The 16,574-nt window shown below is 53.1% G+C and overlaps 1 protein-coding gene and 1 long non-coding RNA gene across 7 annotated transcripts; both read right to left on the reverse strand.

Annotated features, from left to right (window-relative positions):
- Nucleotides 1-1,003: 1,003 nt before the first annotated feature.
- Nucleotides 1,004-3,243, reverse strand: LOC135329644 (uncharacterized). Its single transcript, XR_010391191.1, has 5 exons — nt 2,942-3,243; nt 2,399-2,470; nt 1,992-2,306; nt 1,556-1,627; nt 1,004-1,053 (listed from the first exon to the last, which is right to left on the reverse strand). It is a non-coding gene; the product is annotated as an uncharacterized LOC135329644 (long non-coding RNA).
- A 688-nt stretch (nt 3,244-3,931) lies between these two features.
- Nucleotides 3,932-11,885, reverse strand: LOC135323788 (uncharacterized). Of its 6 annotated transcripts, none has more exons than XM_064498447.1 (15): nt 11,834-11,885; nt 10,179-10,250; nt 9,910-9,981; nt 9,714-9,812; nt 8,917-9,024; nt 8,422-8,493; nt 7,752-7,823; nt 7,621-7,659; nt 7,361-7,420; nt 6,137-6,208; nt 5,621-5,692; nt 5,417-5,515; nt 4,818-4,895; nt 4,331-4,478; nt 3,932-4,134 (listed from the first exon to the last, which is right to left on the reverse strand). In XM_064498447.1, the coding sequence occupies exons 3-15, from the start codon at nt 9,971-9,973 to the stop codon at nt 3,945-3,947; spliced, it is 1,173 nt and encodes a 390-aa protein (XP_064354517.1). In that variant the 5' UTR covers nt 9,974-9,981; nt 10,179-10,250; nt 11,834-11,885; the 3' UTR covers nt 3,932-3,944. The 6 variants fall into 6 exon arrangements, with proteins under 6 accessions (XP_064354517.1, XP_064354497.1, XP_064354504.1 ...); XM_064498427.1 differs by lacking the exon at nt 11,834-11,885 and adding an exon at nt 10,870-11,130; XM_064498434.1 differs by lacking the exons at nt 7,361-7,420; nt 11,834-11,885 and adding an exon at nt 10,870-11,130.
- Nucleotides 11,886-16,574: the final 4,689 nt, after the last annotated feature.

The raw sequence follows: 16,574 nt of genomic DNA on the forward strand, positions 1-16,574 counted from the left end.
TGTGTTGGAAAAAAGGCGTATTTCCTGCCGTGGGGAGCTTCTCCAGGCTGTGACACGCTTGGAAGCACTATGAAGAATCAGAGAGAGGGAAAGCCTCAGCACTGCTCAGGCACACAGCATGCAGAAGGACAGACAAGCTTCCCTCCTGCCTGACCCCTGAATCAGGGCATCGCTTTGGGCCTCCTTTCACAGCAGGGATCCCACTCGGTGCACCTTTTGTGCCTAGGGCCTCTAGGGACTCCCTGCAAGTTCTGAGATGCAGACACAGCAGGAGATCGAGTTGATTAAGAGTCATGTTTGCTAACATGTGCTCAGTGGGGTTAAAACCGCCTCAGTCATCACACGGCAAAGCTCCAAAATCCCTGGGAGCTGCGGGGTGTGGGAAGTGAGGCTATCTCACAGGATCCACAAAGGTTTATTTAATTAGCATGTCAGAGATGTGCATATCATCTCCACACACCAGAGACAAAAGTCATCTTCAGAAAGCCGCTCCCGCCTTGTTGTAGAACACTTCCAATGCCCTAGTACTTTCCGTAGGCTTCTTCAGATTGGAATGGCAGCGAATGAGCGTGGGCTCGTGAGCCTCTAATTACACCAAGGCACTTGTCTCGCCCTTCCACTCCTGGGCATTTTGCAAACGCTTACCGGGCGCCTGCACAGGCACCATCTGCGTACCAATGGAAGCATGCAGGGAGCTGCTTGGGGAAAGGACACCCTGGACTTCACACAAGCTCTAAACTCAACCCCAACAAGCCTGCTGCCTTTGCTGCAGGCACTGGAAGAAGCACAAGGTTGCAGCAGCTAGCAAACACCACTTGGCCACACAAAGCACCCTGGGACACATCTCTGAAGCCCTCCCAAATCCCTCTTGGCTCTTTTGCCTCTAGGAGCACCAGCCAAGGACTTAAGCTACATGGCCCATGAATCAAATAGTGAAAAATCCTGCTCATTCCTGGAAGGGAATCAGTCCTGACCACTTACCCCTGGCACGCCCCTGAGGCATAACAGTGGCATCCGGATGAGAAGCTGGGAGGCCACTGCCTACAGGAACACCTGTAAGCAAACACAGACAAGTTTTCATTACAGGTTGCCACACTCTTCTGCAGAAGTGAATTGCAGTGACTGGAAGGGCAATGGGGGGACACACGCAGGTTGAGAGTCTCCCAGCTGCAGGAGGGCCAGGGAGACTTGCTGCCTGGGACCTGGCACCTCTCCAAATCCTCTGTCAACACACTATCCAACACCCCGCAAGCACCCCAGGACAAACACACAGCCCCTTGGTGCTTTCTTCTGGGGAGGTCTCTAACATACACCAAGGAAGCCAGAACTCTACGAACAGGCAACCTTCAGGACTGGAGGACAACAAGGATCATTTACATTCCTCATGCACAGAAGCCCACTGGCCAGTGCAAGACTGAACCAGCGCTACCCCTAACTGTTTCTCTAGCCTGCCAGCAGGGCACGGCTGTTGCGGACCTTGGCATTGTCCAGAGGGCACAACAAAGTGAGAAAAGAAATGCTTATTTTTTCAACCGAGTATCTGCTGACTGCTCACCTCCATGATGTCTCGGAGTCTCCAGGCCAGGCTCCAGAGCAGAAGAGGGATCTCCACTCCCTACGGCCACAGCTTCAACCAAACACACATGGGAACAGTTCCCGTTATCTATATGTTGCCATATACTTCTGCAGATTTTTATGGGTACAAACTGAAGCCTGCACAGAGCTGCTGGGGGAAAGGATGCCCTGGAGTTCACGCAAGCTGTAACTCCACCCCAACAAGCCTGTGGCCTTTGCAGTAGGCACTGCGAGCAGCACAAAGCCTTCCCAAGGAAAAGCACACCGCGGCAGATAGCTGAAGGCCACCCAAGTCCCACTCTACTATTGGGAGTGTCTGAGCAGCAGCCAAGGACTTACTCAGGTCTGTGCCATATGAAGAACATTTTCAAAGGTAAAAGCTTATTCTGTGAAGTGAATAAAGCTTGACTACTTACCCCGGGGATCCTCCTGAGGCATGAGAACTGGATACCGCTGAAAAGTTTGGTAACCATCGCCTATAGGCAGAGCACAAACCGAACGCATTGGTGACAAGGTTTCCTTACAAGCTGGTACAGATTGCTCCACGCAGCAGTTGCACTGAATGGAAGGGGGGCCAGGCAGTGACATGGGACCTATTAGCAGGTCGAGAGTCTCAGAGCTGTGGAGGGGCAGGCGTCACCTTTTGCCTGGCACTTGGCAGCTCTCAAAGTAAAGGAACGCTCACAACTTACCCCTGGCACCCCTGCGAGGTTCAACAACTCTTGGACCACCTGAAGAGGAAGCATGATGTACAATTGCACATGAACTACATACTACAAAGGACGTTCTTATTCTTGCAGGTAAGGAAAAGGTGACTACGTACCCCTGGGAAGACCCCGAGCCTCAGCAACGGGATCCAGGCGAGAACCGGGATAACCATTAACCACAGCCTCGTCTGTAACCAAACACGCGTGGGAACAGTTCTCGGTACGTATTTCCACACTCTTCTGATTCGAATGGTGGTGAACGACAGGGAACATATAATTTCACCACGCTTCCACTCATGCGCATCTTGCAAACACTTAGCGGGTGCCTGCAGTGCCACCATATGGGCATAAATCTAAGCAGGCATGGAGCTGCTGGGGGAAGGGATGCCCTGGAGTTCACACAAGCTCTGGGGCTCAACCCCACCGTGCCCCCTGGCTTTGCAGCAGGCACTGGAAGCAGCACAGCATCAGAGCAGCTCGCCAACAGCACTCCGCGCACCAAAGCTCCCAGCGCAGATCTCGGAAGCCTTCCCAGCTTCCCCTCTGCTCTTTTGTGTGTCTAAGAATTGGCCCAGGACTTATTCAGTCCAACGTCACATGAACAAAATACCAAAAAGCAAAGGCTCCTTCCATAAAGTGAATTGATCTTGACCACTTACCCCTGGCATCCCCCTGATGCTCAAAAAGCAGATTCAACTGAGAAGCTGGAAGACCACTGCCTACAGGAAGAGCTGGTTCTTCTGATCCCAGAGGCAAAGGGTTGCTGGGCCACCTGAGAAACATGCTCAAATCTCACCGCTTGCCTTTCCTGTCCTACGCCCTTCCCTCACCAGGTTTCTCAGGGCCACGTGAGCTTCCCCAGGGACACTGCAGGTGCTGGGGCTGCACCTTGCCGTGGCCTTCCTATGGGATCCTACGAGGGCCTTTACTCCTTGCCCTCTCCTGCAAGCTGGCAGTAGGGGTGACAAATGTTTTTTGAGGCGGCAACTGTTTGCCTGTGGTCCTCTGGAAAGCTAGGAGTCCACTTTTGCCCCCTTAACAGAGAGCACAGAGGAGCCTGGGCTTTCCTCCAAATACAGCTGTATTCCCTTTTCTGCCTTACCGCCAATATTCACGGCTTCAGTGTTTGGGAGCAGAGCAATGCCATTTCTTTTGGTTACCTTTTGTGCCATTTCTAAGGCCAGTATTGTTCTTCCTATCACAGTCCTTTTTACTCTCTTGCCCGAACAGCCCCCTCTCACTTTGCTCTACTTGAAGACGGTCAGCTTCTGCGCACAGAAGACCATTGCACTAACCCCCAGCAGCCTCTCATCTCACTTTAGCACTCCTCTAACCCATTGCTCAGAGCTGCATGGCCATCCTTCGCAGCGCCTCCTTCCCCTCTCGGTCCCCAAATCCACCAGGATTCAGCGGGGCACTCCCAGTGAGTTCACTTGCACTCCAAGGCTCCTCCATGCTCCCCCATTCGGATGAATGAATCCTTAAGGACAGCCCGAGCTGGGAAACTACAGTGATGAGGAGACCGAGGGCAGCCCTTGATGCAGGGCAACTCTCTGACAGCCCCTCTCCCTCATCCAACCCTGCCGTAAGCGCTGTGCATTACATCCAGACACAAAGGACCAAACAGCCAAGGACTCGCACCATTCTAGCCCAACAGGTTTTTTATTCTCTTCGGAATGGGCACAGGTTTTTTATTCTGTTCGGGATAGGCACCGGAAGTCGCCTGGAGCTGCTGTTGAGATTTTCATTTTCTACGGCAAGTTCATCCTTTTCTGTTCTGCTCCCTGGTTTTGCTCTGCCTTCCTCTGTACTTGACTCCTCTCTGTTGGAGGCAGCGGCAGGATTAGCTTCCCTGCAACAACGAGAATGGCTTTCAGGAAAAGAGTACTCACTGCCAGGAAGGAAGAGTCCACCTAAGAAAGCTAACAGCAGACGTCTCAACAGAGTCCTCTCAACAGCTCACCAGGCACTCCACCATACTATCCCTACACATGCTTCGCTGCTAAGAGCAGCCATGTACTAAAGAATGTCGGAAAAGAACAACTCACTGTTTTCTCTTCCTCAGCCGGAAAGTAACTACACATGTCAGTACTACGGCAAACAGTATGGAGCCCGAGACTGCAGTGCTCAGGACCAAACGCTGCTTTCGTCGGCCTTTATGAGCTGCAGCCTCGGCATCTTTGTCACCAGCAAGGCCTGCAGGAAAGGAGACAATCCCATACATGCCTGGGTTCTGCAGGACTGATAATCTCACTGGGTGGCTGGGATTTCCAGGCAATTTTACATGCTGTGGTGTTGCTATCGCTGATTCTGGTCTCTTGGCAGCGGCGGACAAGAAAGCTCATTGACACTTCTCAGGGGCAAGAGCCCACTGGCCAGTGAAAGCCTGAACCAGCGCTACCCCTACCTGTGCCCCTGGGCTTCAGGGAGGGCATGTGTGCTGGGCACCTTGCATTCCCCAGGAGGGCAATAAAAGAGGGAAAAGGAGAAAATACTAATAGAAAAATCAAAAGGAAAGGAAGACAGATTACTTACCCCTGCGATCTCCCTGAGGCTCAAGCAGAGGCTTCAGCCCCTGAGAAGCTGCAGAAGCTTCACTGACTTGAGGGACATCTGTAATTACACACGGAGGAGAAGACGGTAAAATACCTGGGGCAATGCACCTGTTCGTAAAGGAACTCTAGTGCACTGAAAGGGATGTTGCTATGCCCTGGGTAGGCCTAGAGTTGCACAGTGGCCGAGGGGCCTACCTGACCTTTGGCTAGGGACACGGCGGCTCTCACAGTAAACCAATAGTCACACCTCACCTCCGGGATTCCCCAGAGACTAATTGCAAGCATCTCCACAGACCAGAGACAAAAGTCATCTTCAGAAAGCCGCTCCTGCCTTGCTTTAGAACACCTCCCATACTCTAGTACCTCAACATTAACAAACGCAGTGAAGAACACGCTTGTAGAAGAGACCCTCGACAAGCTCTGCGGCTTGCCAATGCCTGCAAGGTGTGACGTGGTGTGTCACTGCGGCGAGGCTCTGATCAATCCCTTTCTCCTGCGTAAGGCACAGCTCATCCATAGCTGTTTCCAAAACCTCAAGTTTACAATGATTACCCTTAACACAGAGTGAAATCTACCCACCAGCTGCTCTCTGCAACTCCTTCAAGATTTCCTGCAGGAGTTTAGAATACTTCTCAGAGGACTTTCCTCTCTGGGCCTTATACTTCCTCTGCCGAGGACCTAAACAGAAAGTATTAAGTTAAACTGCACACGAACAAGATACGCACAAGTAAATGCTCCTTCTTTCAAATAACCCAAAAGAGTAGGCAAATAGTCACGACTCACCTGTACGATTCCCCAGAGATTCTACATGGGCATCCAGATGAGAAGCTGCATAGCCATCTCCTGCGGCCACATCTGTAACCAAAGAGATGAGCAGAGCTCTCATTACCTATTTCTGTATGCTGCTTCGGATTTGAATGGTAGCGAATGAGCATGGAACGTCTCATTACAGCAAGGCACTCGTCTTGCCCTTCCGCTCCTGAGTCTTTGGCAAACACTCATCGGGTGCCTGCACAGGTACCACGTGCCTACAAATGCAAGCATGCTGGGAAAGGATGCCCTGGAGTTCACCTGAGCCCTAAGCTCAACCCCAGCAAGCCTGCTGGCTTTGCTGTAGGCACTGGAAAAGCACAAGGCTGGAGGAGCCAGGCAAAGCGCAGATCTCTGAAGCCCTCCCAAAGCCCACTCCGCTCTTTTGCAGGCATGAGCCTCGGCCAAGGACTGAAGCTACACGGCCCGTGAATACAACTCCGAAACCAAAGGCTCCTCCCAGGAAGTGAATACATCTCCACCACTTACTCCTGGCATGCCCCTGAGGCTCAGAAGTGGGATCCAGCTGGGAACCTAGAAGGCCACCGCCTGCAGGAACACCTGTAAGCAAACACAGACAAGACAAGTTTTCATTACGTCGTGCAACATACTTCTGCAGAAGTGACTTGCTGTGAATGGAAGGGGAATGCGGGACACACGTGCAGTCCAAGAGTCTCCCAGCTGCAGGAGGGCCAGGGGCGCTTGTTGCCTGGGCCCTGCTGCCTCTCCAAATGCTCTGTCAAGGCGCTACCCAGCGCCCCCCAAGCACCCCCACGACAAACACACAGCCCCACGGTGCTTTCTTCCGAGGAGGTCTCTAACGTACACCAAGGTGTTAAAGAATAGTGAATTGAAACTGTCTAGAGATAGCTGCTTAGCACAACTTATATAAAACTTGCTTAGCATGAGTAGCTAAATTTGCTGAAGCCTTAGGCCACACTTGGATAAAGTAATGAACCTTTACCTAGTTTAGTAAAAAACAGTGCCTCAGAGCTCGTTCAGGCTGGGAAGATAAGGAAGCCACACACAGTCTGCGTTCCTGTGTCACCCACTCCGAAAGGGAAGACGTCAAAACATTGAAAAATAAGACCTTGGGAGACAACCGCAAGACCCAACAAAGGTACAACCGTCATCAGAGACCGCAAAAAACAAAGGTAAGGAGAAAAACAGCTTACCTAGGAACAACGATGAGATCCAATGAGGAGCAGGAGACCCCAGACCTAAAAATTACTATTGGTCTAACTACTGTGTGAGGGGTGGGAAATTTAAGTTGAAAAACCTATAATTGCCCAGGATTTGTTTTTGTTAGGGTCCCTCTTTGGAGGCACCCAGCTCGAGCTGTAATTACGGCACGCACGTGATTAAAATTTAATTATTTAATTTGCTTTGATTTTGATTGGCTCTGAACTTTACCTGCGGGAACCTAGGGTCGAGCCCTGTTATGGTGGCCGACAAGCCTAACTTCCATAACAAAGGAAACCAGAACTCTACGAACAGGCAACCTTCAGGACTGGAGGACAACAAGGATCGTTTACATTGCTCACGCACAGGAGCCCACTGGCCGGTGGAGGACTGAACCAGCACTACCCCTAGTTGTTCTGCTGCCCTTTGGTCAGCACATGTGTGCTGCAGACCTTGGCTTCCTCCGGACTGCACTACAGAGGCGGAAAAGACATACTTCTCTCTTCAACTGAGTATCTGCTGACTACTCACCTCCAGGTTCAAATCCAGGGTCCAGAGAAGAAGAGAAATCTCCATCACCCACGGCCACATCTGTACCCAAACACATGAGAATGGCTCCCATTACATTCTTCTTCCCGTTACAACTTCTTCACAAAGCAATGGTAGCGAATGGAAGGGGGGCCACGATGGGACATATATGTAGGTCGGGAGTCTCAAAGCTGTGGAGGGCAGAGATGACCTTCTGCCCAGCACCTGGCAGCTCTCAAAGGAAAGAAATGCTCACAACTTACCCCTGGGGACCCCTCGCGGCTCTAAAGCACGTGGACGACCTGGAGAAGAAGGATGAAGTACAAGTTCACAGGAACAAAATAGTACAAAGAAAGTTCTTATTCTTTCTGGGACGTAAAAACTGACTACGTACCCCTGGGAAGACCCAGAGGCTCAACAAGACGATGCAGCTGAGCGGCTGGATAATCATCAAATACAGCCACATCTGTAACCAAACACAGATGGGAGGAGTTCTCATGATGTATTTCCATAGATGACTTCTGATTTGAAGGGTGGTGAGTGGTGGGGAACATATAATCACACCGTACTTCCGCTCATGGGCACCTTGCAAACGCTTAGCGGGTGTCTGCAGTGGCACCCTATGGGCATAAATCTAAGCAGGCACGGAGCTGCTGGGGGAAAGGGTGCCCTGGAGTTCACACAAGCTCTAGGCTCAACCCCACCGTGCCCCCTGGCTTTGCAGCAGGCACTGGAAGCAGCACAGGCTCAGGGGGACTCAGCAACAGTGCTCTGCAAGCCAAAGCACCCAGCACAGATCTCGGAAGCCTTCCCCAGGTCACACATGTGGGTCGAGAGCCTCACAAGTGCAGAGGAGCCGGGGGGAACCTGTCGGCTGGGATCTGGCAGCTCTCCAAATCCTGCATCCGGGCGCTATACGACAGCCCTCAAGCACCCCCAGGACAAACACGCGGGCCCTCGGCACCTCCACACAAGAGCTCCCCGGCCAGCGAAAGGCCAAAGCGGCGCCAGGAAAGGCATGCTTCTGGTCTTGCCAGGGAAGGGACGGTCCCCTGAGGACTCACCTCCAGCATCTTCCCAAGCCTTCGGTCCCGCATCCGGCCAAGCACCGGCATCGCCATCGCTGCCAGGCACCGCTGCAAACCCCCGCGGGGACGACAGCTCCTGTCACCCAGCGCCAGGTGCTGCACCAGGCACAGCTCTCGCCCCCGGCCCCCGGCACCCCCCAGCGCACCCCCCTCCCCCGCGGCCTCCTTCCCCAAATGGCAAAGCTCCAAAATCTCTGAGAGCTGCGTGGTGTGGGAAGTGAGGCTATCTAATAGGACCCACAAAGGTTTATATGTACATGTCTGGCACACTAATTGCAATCATCTCCGCACACCAGAGACAGAAATCATCTTCAGAAAGCCGCTCCTGGCTTGTTTTAGAACACTTCCAATGCCCTAACACTTTAACATTTGGCCGCTGACATGATGTGTAGTAGCAGGCCCCAAGGGAAGAGCCTGCAGACACACAGGGATTTTGATTTCCTGCAGTGGATGACAATGGACAGCAAGTACCTGGCATGCCTGTTGCTTGAACTGCCTCTCTTTCTTCATCGGAGACTGGCAGGCTGTGACTGCCTCCTGCCGGAAAGGTCTCCTTCTCCAGGGTCTCCTGATGATTCTCTTTGGAAAGAAAGCAAGACAGCTTGATTAGAAGGAACTGATCCTCATCACTTCCTCATGGTATCTTCAGGAGGCAATACTTTTCAAAAGGCTTCAGTAAAAAGCTCAGAAACAAAACCTGGCATTTCAGGGTGGGCACCTGGTCACTAGCCCAATGTGTCCTTTGTAGAGAAAAATCAAAGCACACAAAATCTTCCCGATAACCAATACAGGCAGCAACACCTGCTGTACGGGTGGGGAGACGAGACAATTGCATGTGATCCTCTCATTCTCACTCCACTTGGTGCCTTTTTGAGAATTGGCACGATGACATTGAATCCTTTCCTTCAAAGAGGGCAGGAAAAAGCTGTAGCCGGTTCAGCTGGGGGAAAAGGCCTTCTGAGAACCAAGGCTCATCATGCCAACTCCACCACACAGTACGCATAACAGTCACATACAGTACACTGAGCCCCAAGCTCTTGCCACTATATTCAGGGCGCTTTCACAAACATGGTGAAGAACACGCTCGTATAAGAGACCCTCAACAAGCTCTGCGGCTTGCCAATGCCTGCGAGGTGTGACGTGGTGCGTCACTGCGGGGAGGCTCTGATCGATCCCTTTCTCCTGCGTAAGCCACAGCTCATCCATAGCTGTTTCTAAAACCTCAAGTTTACAATGATTACACTTAGCACAGAGTGAAATCTACCCACCAGCTGCTCCCTCCAAGTCCTTCAAGATTTCCTGTAGGACTTCAGAAGATTCCTGAGAGGACTTTCCCATTTTGGCCTCATACTGTGCTCTTTGCGGACCTAAACAGAAAGCATTAAGTTAAATGGCACACGAACAAGATATGCACAAGTAAATGCTCCTTCTTTCAAGTAAACCAAATACTGACTACTTACTTACCCGTGGCATGCTGCCAAGGCTCTAGAAAAGGATCCAGCCGAGAAGCCAGAGAAGCCCTCCTCATGGCTACATCTGTACACCAATGGGAAATGTTTTCATTACATATTGCAATATACTTCCTCATAAGTGAATTGCTGGGAATGGAAAGGGATCATGTAATCACGTGGGACATATAAGTAGGTTGAGACTCTCAGGGCTGCAAAGGGGCCTGGCAGACCTGTTGGGGGACACCTGGCAGCTCTCAAAGAAAGTAAATATGGAAGACTTACCCGTGGGAATCTCCTGAGGCTCAAAACCAGCACCCAGCCGAGAAACAGGATAGCCATCCTCTACAGCCACATCTGTAACCAAACACAGATGGGAACAGCACCTGTCACATATACAGACCAATCTATCTATATACCTGTACATATATATATAGTGGCCTCCCTCCAGGGACATCAGGAATTTTACATGCTGCAACACACCTCTGCAGAAGTGAACTGCTGGTAATGGAAGGGCAATGGGGGACACACGCGCAGCTCGAGAGTCTCGCACCTGAAGAGCAGCCCAGGACCTGCTGGCTGGGACCGGGCAGCTCCCATAATCCTCTGTCGAGGCGACACCCAACACCCCGCAAGGACCCCCGGGACAAGGGCACAGCCGCTCCGCGCCTCCCCGCGGGAGTTCCGCGTCCTGCCTGCCCCGCGGACGCCTGCCCGCGCCGCTAGTACGGCCCGGTCCGCCCCAGCGCCGGCACCGCGCTGCCCCGCGCAGCGCCGCCCTCCCTCCGCGGCCCCACGAGCCTCGCCGAGCCGCTCCCGGCCCCCGCCGCCGCCTCCCGTCGCCCCGCAGCCCGGCAGGCGCCTCCCGCCGCCCCCGGCCGCCCCGGCCGCTCGCCGGCCGGCCCCGCGGCCCCCAGGCTGCCGCGCCGCGCCGTGCGGGGGCGGCGCTGCCTCCGTCGCCGCCCGCCCGCCCTACCTGGGCCCGGCGCTGCCCGCGGAGCAGCCCGGCTGTCCCGGGCACGCAGGGCCGCCAGGAGGCCGAGCAGCAGCAGCAGGCGACGCCCGGGGCCGGACGCCCCCCGCGCTCGCACCATGCTGCCCGTCGCCAGCAGCCGCCCCCCGCCGGCGCCCTCGAGCAACGCGCGCGCGGAGCGGCGTCTGCGGGGCGCGGCGCGGCACAACGCACCGCAGCGGAAAGCACCGCACCGCAGCGGAAAGCACCGCACCGCACTGCACCGCACTGCACTGCACCGCAGCGGAAAGCACCGCACCGCAGCGCAAAGCAGCGCACTGCCCCGCAGCACAACGCAACACCGCGCAGCACAACGCAGCACAATGCACCGCGGGGCCCCTCTGTGAGCTCAGGGGCGCCCTCCGCGCGCCTCCGCGGCGGCCCGCGCTCCCTCCGCGCGCCGGCGCCGGCGCCGGCGCCGCCCTGTGCGGGCAGCCCGGGCATGCTGGCGGCCGGGGGTGCTGCTGCCGCCCTCGAGGAGCCCCTCGGGGGCAGCCCGGCTCTCTGCCCACACGCTCGCGCCCCTGCGCTCGCCTCGCTGCTCGGCAGCTCCGCGCCAGCGCCTGCTCCGGCCTCGCTCGCTGCTCTCCTTCCCGCCCCCGCTGCCGCCGCTCTGCTCCAGCGCCAGCGCTAGCGCCAGCTGTGCACTTCCGGAGCTGGCCCAGGGGCAGCTGCTGACAGGCGGGGGGCTCCAGTGCCAAGCCTGTGCCCCAGCTCTCCTCCCCCGTCCAGCTGGGATTCCGCCTCCCGCTTCCTTGCTGGCACCACTGCCTCTGTCCCCTTTGCTTTGGGACCAACATTTCAGGCCTCCTTGGGCCTTGGGACATCCTAGAACTGCTAAAGCCCTAAAGAAACGTTACATCAAAATGGTTTATTTCTAGCTGTGTGTTGCCAGTTTGGCAAAAGAGCTCATGTATCCCTAACTGACCTGTCCTCCATGTAATGCAAAAAATCCCGCCCACTGGTCAAAAAGCCCCATGCCCGGGTGAAGACCCCTGCCCTGAGCATGCGTAGTGGTAAAATGGTGTGTAAGGAGTATTATAATTGTCTGTAAATTACTACCCAATCAGTGTAAAAAGAGGAAACTCTGAACCTGGAGGATGAGAAAAAATGGCCAGAAATATCACTCTGTATTTCTTTAGGTATACCATAGGTATGCATCAGTTGCTCCAAGCCTTGTACAGTGGCGGACTGATTTGCATGAGAGGTGGGATATGTATACATAAGAGTCGTGTAGGTGTTTACGGTGGTTAGAATACACTTTCTTCCCTGTGAAGGGGGCAGTGGGCCTACATAATCTATTTTCCAGGTTGTAAATGGTTGTTTAGCTTGTTTAAAGTGACCATATGTACTAGTTAGAGGTACTTTTACTTCCTTCAAACAGGTGGAACAATTAGCATGCGCAGTCTTATGCCAGTGTAGCACCAGCATGGGGTGGCCTCGTGACAAGTCCCAAGCTTGAGCGGTGACAGGGCCCCGATGCCCTGACTGTTCGTGCGCTTGTCGGGCCTGTTTTAACTCTGAGGGGGTTGCCATCTGGTCAACCGCTGTATTATATTGCGTTTCAAGAGTCTCTTGCTTTTGATGGGCATTAACATGTCGTACTGAAATAATTTTTGTCTGCACAATACTCCAATTTTTTCCCACAAGGAGCTTCCCCAAAGTTCCCTATTAGGTATTTTCCATTGTGCGGCAGCCCATGCTGGCAGCCAAGCCTGCAGGGCTTTGTACACCACCCAACTATCTGTGTAGAGATAGCGTGCATCTCCTTCATCTAAAGCTGTAGCTGCGGCTTTTAGTTCAGCCCATTGACTGGAGTATCCTGTGTCGGAGGCCAAACCGATAGTGTCTGTGGCAGGGTTGTATGCCACAGAAGGCCATGTGCGTTCTCCTGCCCAAGCATACACTGCACTGCCATCGGAAAACCCAGCCCACTCCTGCTGTTCAGGAGACAACATCTCAAAGGGAGGAGCTTCTTGTACCGGTGACACTTCTGCCGGGGGGGCAGGAAGGGGTAGACCCTCCAGTTCAGATAGTAATGGCATGTGCTCAAACTGTACTTCTCCCAGGAAAGTGGCATGTGGGGTGCTTAACTCCTCCTTTCCCCCTTTCAGTCGAGCCTGCAAATAGTGTTTCCACTTCCATTGCGTTGCAGCTTCGGCTACTCCAACACGGGCTCTAACAGTGTCATCATTTTCCCACGCTTGAACTGGGATGGGTGTATGCACAGTAACGTGACTGCGTCCAGTAATTTGTTCTGTGTCCTGCAGGACCCATACCACTGCCAGGAGTTGTTTTTCTAAGGGGGTGTAATTTGCTGTAGCTCCTTGCAATGAGCAGGACCAGAACCCTATGGGCTCATGCCGTGCATGAGCACATTGCTGCCATGACCCCCCAGATACTGTATCTTCCATAATCGCAACTTGTAATTCAAAGGGTTGTCCTTCATAGGGTGTGAATAACTCAGTGTTGAACTGCCACTTCCTTGCACAAATTGAAAGCCCACTGGTGCTCTTTGGTCCACTGCCACTGACTGCTTTTCTTTGTTAAACGCTGCAAGGGCCGCATCGAGTATGCTGAATGAGGTATAAAAGTTGGCCAAAATCCTAGGAGACCTAGGAAAGCTTGCAGCTGTTTTACAGGCGTAGGGACAGGGTATTGCTGGACAGTATTAGGCACTTTTTCAGGAATGGCCTTCGTTTGTCCTCTCCACGCTGCTCCTGGAAATTGGTCCTTGTACCTTTTGGGGGTTCAGAGCCCATCCCCTATCCTGGAAAGCACGCGTCAGTGCCATTAGCTGCTCTTTCACCTGATTTTCAGATGGTCCCATTGTCAAAATATCATCGATGCAATGATGACTAGTGCACTCTGGGAGAGGTGTTGGGAGGTCGGCAGCGACCATGTGATGACGTATAGTGGGACTATGCCTATATCCCTGCAGAAGGACCTGGAATGTATACTGCTTACCGTTCCAAGTGAAGGCAAATTGGTGCTGCAAGGCTGGGGATATAGCGATAGAGAAAAAAGCATTTGCCAGATCCACCACAGCCTTCCATTCTTGCGAATTTTTGCCCACTTCTTCTAACAAAGTCACCATATCGGGGACCACTGCCATGGGGGGTGGGACCACTTGTGGCAGTGTTTAGAATCTGGCCCACCCACCAAAGCTAGGTCTTGCAAATGATTCACCAGCGCTCCTACTGTACCAGTAGCAGGCATCACCATCCCTAACAGCAGTGGTTTCAAGGCACTTGGGGCCCCTTTTAATAGCTGTGTTTTCATTTGCCGAGTTATTTCTACACCATCAGGGCCACTACCGTCCACTAATCCAGTGGCTACCCCCAACTGTTGCAACATATTTATTCCTTTTTCCACGGCACGCCATGCCCCCACCGTGGTGGCCAGGTCACCCATAGATAGGAAAGCCCCTACCACCGCGGCACATAACCACTGACACAGCAAAGGAGCAACTACAGGGTTACCGGTGCTCTCTCGTGCAAGCGTAAGCTGGGAGAGAGAATACTGCACTTGAGCATCCGTGGACAACGGGCTCATTAAATCCAGTTCTTCCCTTAGTAAAGTTAATGATGCAGCCCCCTTGTTCCAGGCTCTCACCATCCATGCTAGTAATAACTCCCCCGGTTGTTGTTGAAATGTACTCAAAAGCTCACGTAATTCCTTTGGCATATCGGTCCTTGACTGCTCTACGGTATCCCTATTGATTTGTTGCTCCCCCCCACATCTGAACAAGCGGCCACACCTGAGCGTTAGTGGGTTCTTGCTCGATATCAGACTGAATTTCCGAGTCAGATAAGGTACTCCAAATATTACCATCCCACTCCTCTGCATCCCTGGAAGGTCGAGTTATGATCGCCCGCACCTGAGAAACAGTAGCGGGTACCTTCCCATAACGCCCGCGGCGCTTATTAGCCATCCACAAAGCTAGCCGCTCCATCTTATGGGCTAAATCTTGGCTTTTCTCAGCTTGTGCTGTAATCACTTCTTGGGCTATCGCTTTTGCATCTTGCCAATCCCCTACCTCCTTTTCCAACTCTTTCACTTGCTGCTGCAAGGATACTACGTCATTATCTAGGGCTCTAATACCCGTTAGCAACGCCCAGCCAAGCCGTGCTGCTAACTTCTGAGAGGCTTCTGAGGCAGCCCGAAAGGGTATAGCTCGCAAAGCAGATTCAGCTGCCTTCGGGGTGACGTCTTCCCCTTTTGCCAGCTCCGGCCAGTCCTCTGGGACCGCCAACGTGGCAAGTAATGCGGCTACTGGCCCCCACTGCTCAGTCTGGGGCCATCCAGGTAGTCGAGGGCGAGCAACTTTCCTCTGGCTCTCGCCTTCCGCCTTCGCCTTCTTAGACCACGGCATTGCTATTTGTGTATCCTGCCAACTATGCCAACGGTGGGTGCAAGGTGGGGGCGCCGCCCTAGCCCCAGGCAGGGACGGATACACAAATACAACGCACACAACGATCGTTAGAAGGCGTTTATTACCTCTGTGTCTATGTGGGGGTTCCCCAGTGTTATCCCGATCCAGGCAATGAGAAGATGGGAGAAGCCCTGGCACTGCCGAGTGTTGGTCCATGACGAGGAACCCGGGGAGGGGGACTAATAGGTTTTTATGCAACAGGCACATGCCCAATAAGCAGAATTGCGTTGTGATCATGAAATGGTCATGTGATATTATAGCCGCTAAAGCATGCCAAGCTAGGGGTTGTAACGGATGAGATGTGCAGGACAGTTTACGCTGTTTCTTTTCCCTCCTGGGACAGTCTGGCTAGTTCCCATCACCTATCTCCTCAACACTCTTCCGCATTAGTCCATACATTCCACCCCCACGACGGGATGCTAGTCACAGGCTGTCCCAATCTTTATGAGGGTGTGATGGGTGTGGACAAGGGCTTTTACAGAGCAGTGATACTATAACATAGCATGAAACAAGGCCAAAAAGAAGCTTTGCAGCATATCATCTGGGGGACCGACGCGCATACATACCCCTGCGAATTAGATGGCACTCGGGAGGGGAAATAGCTGTGCTGGCTTTAGTAGACACAGGAGCAGAAGTTACAGTGCTACACAGTGCCATAAACCTTGCAAAAGCAGCAACGCACATCTGCGGTTTGGGCGGCTCTGCCACCCCCGCTGTGCAGGCAATAGTTACTTTAGTGATGGGGAAAAACCCTCCCTTCTCTCCTCCAGTCTTATTGGCACCCATTCATGAATGTATTTTAGGAATTGATGTGTTGTTAGGTCGAGAGAGACACACAACACAAAGATAGCTCTCTTTTGGAAGAAGTCCCTCACTGCCACAAGTGCGAGTAATCTCTCTAGTCAGAGGGTACCCAAAATGGGACCCCATACATTTGCCTGTACCACCTACCGTTGTGCAAATCAAACAGTACAGAATACCAGGAGGAGAAACAGAAATTCAAGAAACAATAGATGCTCTGTTACATGCACAGATGATACACCCTGCCCTATCAGCCTTTAATAGCCCAGTACGGCCTGTGAAGAAGCCGGATGGCTCACGGCACATGCCTGTGGATTATAGAGAACTGAATAAGGTGGTCCCACCCCCCATGGCAGTGGTCCCTGATATGGTGACTTTGTTAGAAGAAGTGGGCAAAAATTCACAAGAATGGAAGGCTGTGGTGGATCTGGCA

The sequence above is a fragment of the Dromaius novaehollandiae genome, chromosome 1 (genome assembly GCF_036370855.1).
Source record: "Dromaius novaehollandiae isolate bDroNov1 chromosome 1, bDroNov1.hap1, whole genome shotgun sequence".
NCBI lineage: Eukaryota > Metazoa > Chordata > Aves > Casuariiformes > Dromaiidae > Dromaius > Dromaius novaehollandiae.

What these genes read in the sequence shown, in the direction of transcription:
- LOC135323788 (XM_064498427.1), bottom strand. Translation starts at nt 10,987, where the DNA reads ATGGTGCGAGCGCGGGGGGCGTCCGGCCCCGGGCGTCGCCTGCTGCTG. An exon ending in GGACTTGGAGGGAGCAGCTG is followed by an intron (nt 9,025 to 9,713) that starts GTGGGTAGATTT and finishes TTCTTTCCAAAG; the next exon opens with AGAATCATCAGGAGACCCTG. An exon ending in GGAGTTGCAGAGAGCAGCTG is followed by an intron (nt 4,896 to 5,416) that starts GTGGGTAGATTT and finishes GTGTAATTACAG; the next exon opens with ATGTCCCTCAAGTCAGTGAA.